The 6,716-nt window shown below is 43.7% G+C and overlaps 1 protein-coding gene across 17 annotated transcripts in view; it reads left to right on the top strand.

The window, feature by feature from the left end:
- Positions 1-2,061: 2,061 nt before the first annotated feature.
- Positions 2,062-6,716, top strand: part of ADAM22 (ADAM metallopeptidase domain 22) — a 278,120-nt gene continuing 273,465 nt past the window's right edge. For 10 of the 17 annotated variants that reach the window (XM_053608494.1, XM_053608498.1, XM_053608495.1 and 7 more), the window contains exons 1-2: positions 2,068-2,411; positions 2,866-3,026. In XM_053608494.1, coding sequence (XP_053464469.1) covers positions 2,327-2,411; positions 2,866-3,026 — 246 coding nt within the window. In that variant the 5' untranslated portion in view covers positions 2,068-2,326. Of the gene's footprint in view, positions 2,412-2,865; positions 3,027-6,716 lie in introns of all 17 variants that reach the window. The other 7 variants (XM_053608501.1, XM_053608500.1, XM_053608492.1 and 4 more) reach the window with 2 other exon arrangements.

The following is a 6,716-nucleotide window of genomic DNA, read 5'->3' as shown; positions in this document are numbered from 1 at the left end:
AATTTAGGTGGAGGTGGTGCCCATAGCTCAGTAGGTAGGGCGCACCATACACTAAGGCTGGTGGGTTTGAACTTGGCCTGGGGCCAGCTAAAACAACGACAACTGCAATTAAAAAAAATATATAGCTGGGTGTTGTGGCGGGCATCTGTAGTCCCAGCTACTTAAGAGGCTGAGGCAAGAGAATCACCTAACCCAAGAGTCTGAGGTTGCTGTGAGCTGTGATGCCATGGCATTCTACTCAGGGAGATAGCTTGAGACTCTGCCTCAAAAAAAAAAGAATTTAGGTTCATGAGGTGGTGAAGGGAAGGAAAATGACTTTTCCAAGGCTTTGGGTTCTAATTCTCTGTTACCGTAACTATTATTGAATATCCTGCACTAATGTTTAATGTGTACTATTGAAATCGTGTTCAGGCTACAATTGCGTAACATTAACTGGGTTCTTAAGTGGCTCAATGATTTGAAGATTTGGGGTAATGTCAATATGAGCTCAATGAGATGTGGTTACCAAAATATGACTGGATGTCCTCTTAGTTAAGGTTAGGAGAAGAAAGAAAAGAGTCTCTCTCTATCATGTGCTTGTGAAATCATCCCTAAGTTATACATAATTAATTCTAAATACCACACTTTAGCTGGAGTAATTTCCAGATTATCAGGATGGTGAAAGAACATGAACCATATCACCAAGGCAGGGGTAAAAAATTTCCACCAGGAAGGAGAAAAACATGGCCAAAGAGCTTCATGTGGAAGATTTTTCTATCTGTTTTACAGAACCAGAATCAAGATGAAGGTTACACCAGCACAGGTTTCAACCAGGAAGATGTTGTGAAAAAGACTCAGACCTGAAAGCAGAAGATCCAGGTCCCAGTTCACTTTATGGGCCCCAGGGGTCCTTGGGGCAGGTCATTTAAATTCTGGAAGGCTGTGCTGTCCAATAAAACTTTATGCAACAATGGAAGGGTTCTATATCTTTATTGTCCAATACAGTAGCCACTAACCATAGGTTCAGCACTTGAAATGTGGCGACTGTGATGAGGAACTGAATTTTTATTTTTATTTAATTTAAATTAATTTGACTTTAAGGAGCCATATGTGGCTAGTGGCTATGGTATTTGAAAGGTACAGCTCAAGCCTTAATTTTCTCCTCCCTAAAATGGAAATAATAACTCTGATCAAATTGTCGATTTTGGGATCAAATGACTATATAGGAACTCCAAAAAAGTAAAATACTACACAAGTATTAACTTTGGTGATTATTACTTTATTACTGTTTCATCCTAAAGACTTTCTATGATTTGGAATTAGAGAAAAATGGAATAAACAGCTTGAGAAAGCAAAGTTTAGCATGTCTGATTCTGCCTCCCCCATCCCCCCAGCTATTTTTTATGTTTGATTCTTGAATACAGGTTTGAGGTTGTCAGATGTTAGAGAAAGAATAAAACGTCCTGCAGAGTTGAGCTCAATCATCCTTGGAGTGCCTGCACAGACCTTCTCCACGGGTTCTCCCTGACGCCGTTACCCGGACACTTTTCACACTGCATTGTAAAAAACGGTCTATTTACTCACTTGTATCCGAGAACATTTGCCTCTTATACCGATGTCCTTCAGTTGTCAACCTCCAGGTACCTACTTCATCCAATGTCTACTTGTTAAATGATTAATTTACCATGTCTTCGCAAGAGTATAGTTCCCTGATAGTAACTTAAGGAACTACCAATCTGTGGGAAACATTGCAGTTCTTTGCGGACAATGTGGATGAACACTGGCGGCTGCAAAGGCACAGTTGGTGCATCTCCAGTGCCAGAGTCCAGCCAGCGATGACCTTTTCCTTTCGCCCTTTCCTCCCTCCCACCAGCAGGATGCAGACGACCTCGCGGTCACGATGTCACCACAGTCCGCGCCGTCGTGGAGCCCAGCGGGACGCGGAGAGGGAACTACATTTCCCAGCTGACTCTCCTGCGCGCCGCCCTGCCCGCGCGCGGGGGGCGAGAGCACCGGGCGCTTGCTCCCCGCCGAGCGCTCGTCGCCCGCCCTAGCCTTTGCCAGGGGATGAGGTGGGAGGCGCTAGAAACCACTTAGCTACAGCCAACCGCCCAATGCAGCACTCGCTCGCTCCCCCCGCCAGCGGAAGCGCCCGCGGAGCACAATGCAGCGCTGAGGCAGCGCCACGGTGAAGGCTGCAGCGCCGCGGCATCCGCAGCGCCGGCCGGGGTTGGGAGGGGGCGGCCGCGGGGACCCGCGAGGCGCGGAGCCAGGGAGCCGCACTCGGACTCGGCCGCCGGGCATGAGGAGCTGAGCGCCTCGGGCGAGGCGGGCTGACCGCAGCACCATGCAGGCATCGGCGGCTGCGTCCGTGCCCTTCTTGCTGCTCTGCGCCCTGGGGACCTGCCCCACGGCGCGCTGCGGCCGGGCAGGTAAGTTAGCCACCCTTTGTGGCTTCGGGACGTACCATTTTCCGCGAATCCTTGGAGCCCTCCGGCGCATTGGAAAGGGGCGCCCCCATTTACCGGGTGCGCGGGGAGAATTTTTAAATGGCAGGATGGTGAAAAGTGGAGCAAAAACGTATGTGTGGGGGCGCGCGGATGCAGTAGGAGCTCCGGTCAAAACCCTGTTTATCCTTTTCGAAGAGCAATGGGGAGGATGGGAAGGGGTGCCTTGCTTCTGAGCCACGATTCTGGAGGCTCTCAGATGAGCTGGTCCAAAGCTCTCCGGCTGGCGTGTCTGCGTCCTTCCCAGATGGGGTCCGGGAAGGAGGGGGCGGTGGGCTTTCGTAGAGGAGACGTAGGACCGCAGGGTAGAGGCGTGTGGGTCAGGGTCCTTATTTTCGCCTTTTCTCTCCGCTTCCTCCTTACCCCTTCCTGCCTGGAGGAGACACCTCACTGACCAAGCTGGAGAAGAGGAACGAAAACCGCTTCCTGGAGCGCCAGAGCATCGTGCCCCTGCGCCTCATCTACCGCTCGGGTGGCGAAGACGAAACTCGGCGCGACGCGCTGGACACCCGAGTGCGGGGCGACCCGGGCGGCCGGCAGGTGAGCGGCGCCGTCGTGGGGTGGTCCTCAGCGCAGCCGGCCCGCCGCTACCACACGTTTGCCCTCGGTTGTCCTGGAGACGCGGTGTCTTGGACTAAATGAACGCAGTCCCAATGCGAGTCATGCATGGCGCTCCCTGTGCAGAAAAGAAGGGAAAGGGTACAAAAAGGAACCACAGGCCGGGGGCTTTGCTCAGGGCAAGTTTGTGTGTGGTGCCACCAGCAGTGCAGTGACCTGAGCCAAGGGGCGGAGGCTTTCTCCTCTCTGTAAAGCAAAAACCTTGGCCATGGGAGAAGGGAGGGGTATGGGGGCAGGGTTTGAGGATCGTAATCGTTACTATTAGAATCCTCCAAGAGAAGACTGTAAGTCTTTTAACCCAAGAGTGGTACTGTACAATAATTGGAAAAAACAAGGCTAGACATTTCTGACAAACCCGAACTGTAAAAATCAGCTAAACTTCTACTAGTTTCTACAACCCTTCGATTTGCGCACACGGACGATGTGCCCATTCACCTTCCAGAAAAGGCGTCCCCATGCTGTGCTCCTTTCTTTGTGGGTAGCAGTCGTCTCGGTTTAATTAGGGCTGTGTTATTATTTATAAATAATGTGTTAAAATTCTAGTTTATTGTACCCATACTTAGATCATTATTACGCATCCATAGATAAGCCTGAAAATTATTTGGAACTTATTGACTAAGTTCAGTAATTTTTTGGGGGGCTATGTAAATATGTTTTGTATTTACATTTATCAGCCTGGCAGGCAATTCATCCACCTGTAAGTACATAATAAGATAGGACTTGTTCATGTAATTTTTGTAAACTTCACGGAAGCAAAAGCAGTGGTTTATACGTTTTACCTGTGTAAAAATGTTCATCAATACTTTATGATATAAATCTTGGCCAGGCACTGTGGCTCATGCCTGCAATGCTAGCACTTTGGGAGGCTGAGGTGGGAGGTTCATGTGAGGCCTGGAGTTCAAGACCAGCCTGAAGAAAGTAGGGACAACATGATTTCTACAAAAATCAGAAATAATTTTGCAGGGCTAGCTGGTGAGAGCCTGTCATTCCAGTTACTGGGCATGCTGAGGATGGCTTGAGCCCAGGAGTTTGAGGCTGCAGTGAGGTATGATTTCACTGCCACTGAGCTCTGCCCTGAAGGAAAGACATCTTGATACTGTTTCAAAAAAAACCAAAACAAAACAAACAAACAAAAAAAACAGTGTCCAATTCCATCCTAGAAACTTCTTAGGAAAAAAAAAGTATGTAAAAAATAGAAAAATATTATTTGAATCTGTATTTGTGGCCAAATACTTTCTTCTGTTAAAATTTTAATATAAGGTAGGAAATTAAAGGGCTACAGTAATATCTATCAAAGTTTTAGGTTATCATAGTAGAAAATATAATTTGCTAAACTTTTAAAGAAAGATTCTTTTATTTGTTTTTTTGGGGGGGTTCTTTTATTTGAATTAATGGTTAGTAAATGCTTATTTTCCTTTTTCATTTTGACTTATTTCCATGGTAAAACCAAAGAAGCAAGGAAGACAGTTTCCTGGTCTCATTTTTCACTTAATTAGGATTATTGCTGTGAGGGAATTTTCTGACACTCATTGTGACTTTCGATTATGAAATATTTCAAACACAAAAGTAGAGACAACAATATAATGAACTATCAGCTTCAACAATTGGCAAGTCCTGGCTAATTTGCCTATATACCCTTCCTATTTTCTTCCCTACCTATCTTATTCTGAAGCAAAACATAATCATTTCATTCATAAAAATTCAGTAATACATCTATAAAAAGTAAAAGATTCTTTAAAAAACATAACCAAGACATTTTCTCTTACTACTATCAAATATGTATTGTGTGTGTGTCTGTGTAGACAGAGATAGAGAGAGCATAATGGTTTGTTTGCCTGAACCAGAACCTAAATAGTGTCTGTCAACTGCAATTAGTTTTTGTTTGCTTTTTTAAGTATTTTTTAATGCATGATTTCCCCCTTCTATTTATTTTATTTTATTTTATTTTATTTTTTTGCCCTTGCTGTACTTTTGTTGAAGACATGAGGTCGTTCATCCTGTACAGTTTCTCACAGTTTGGATTTTACTGAGAGAGTCAGTGATTTAGAACAAATCACAACGACTTTCTGGGAGAGGAAGGGAGACTGAAGAAAGTAGAAATACAAAGAAAACCACAGGCTGGAACCTGGAAACTGTCAGAATTTCTGCGTCATGTTAATAACGTCTTCAGGTACCTTCCGCTCTTCCTTGTTTGGTGAAAGATGTCAGTTTCCTCCTCTCTCCACATTTATGGAGCACCATGCCTGCAGGTTTTAAGTTCATAGGCCACTTGACTTGGGAGAGATGATACCTTGGCCCATGCAACTTTTATTTTGCTACAGTAGTAAATGTCACAATTGAAAGAGAATGACTGGTTTTTGGTGTAGTATGAAAGACTTCGTATGATTTAGGTTTAAGGGTATGAATAGATTAATTCCAGTCAGAAGTGAAACTCATGATACTGTCTTGTCCTCACAATAGTTACGGCAGGAAATTATCTCAGTGCCTGGCCCATATCATGGTACACACAGTATTTCTTGATGTCTGCATCACCTGGGAGCCACTACAATTTACCATGCTCCTTAAACTACAGGTGAAAATCATTGACAACTAGGATTGAATATGGCGGTTAGAATGGTAAAGACATAATTTCTATTGGGCAACTTTTCCTACAATTAGGTAACTAAAAAATTTTTCTTTGGCATTTTTAGTTTTCCTAAGAGTTGTTATTAGAGCCGAAAACTTTAGTTGATTTTCCTGCCCCTTCTATTTTCTTGATAATTAAATAAATATAATTTATGGCATCTTAACATAGAATAGATATTTTTAAGCAATTTTCTTTCCATTTTAGAAATAAAAGGGTAATTTTCTGTGAACTCAAAAAGCTTATATTCATTTGTCGATTTGTTTTTAAGAGGCATTTATTTACTTGAGCTGCTACTGTGTACAGATTTTTGTGCAAGGTGCTGGGAATTTAGAGATAAAAGGTAGTTGTAGCTTTTAAGCATTCACAAATAAGTGGGAAGAGGAATGAGTGAATCACAATGATACTTTGCCCTGTGATTTTCTTGAAGTGATTAAAGAGAACTCTGAAGGCCGAGGGTGCTTAGTACTTAACCCAAGTGGGCAGTCATGATGGGCTATCTGGAGAGGCTGTCTGAGCTGTGTTTAAAGAGTAAGTTAGGAATTGCCACATTAAAGTGAGAGTAGGTTTATCTATGTAGTAAGTACATAGGCATGTGGGAATCAGGACACGTTTTTGTTAATTGCAAATAGAAAAGATTTAAGGGACATATAAGACAAAACAGGAAAGTAGGAAGTAGATGCTGCAGCCTCTGCATAACTTGCTGATGAGTTTGGACTTGGTCCTCAAGGCAGTTGGAGGATTTTAGGAAGGAGAGTTAGCTAACCAGATCCCTGTTATTGTGGGATAATGCCAGTGATAGAAATGAATAATTTTAATTTCAAAGAATAAGTGAATGTGATTGTTTAACTGGTAAATGCCAGTGCACATACTTGTTAAGCTTCATAAGAACTTAGTTACTGAATATACTGAAAATACTGTATAAATGAGTTAATATTTATAAAGCACTTAGAACAATGCTAGACACACAGTAAACACTGTATGAGCCT

Source organism: Nycticebus coucang, chromosome 11 (genome assembly GCF_027406575.1).
Source record: "Nycticebus coucang isolate mNycCou1 chromosome 11, mNycCou1.pri, whole genome shotgun sequence".
In the NCBI taxonomy this organism is placed as follows: Eukaryota; Metazoa; Chordata; class Mammalia; order Primates; family Lorisidae; genus Nycticebus; species Nycticebus coucang.
The sequence above is the reverse complement of the archived record's forward strand: the minus strand, read 5'-3'. Positions and strand labels throughout refer to the sequence as shown.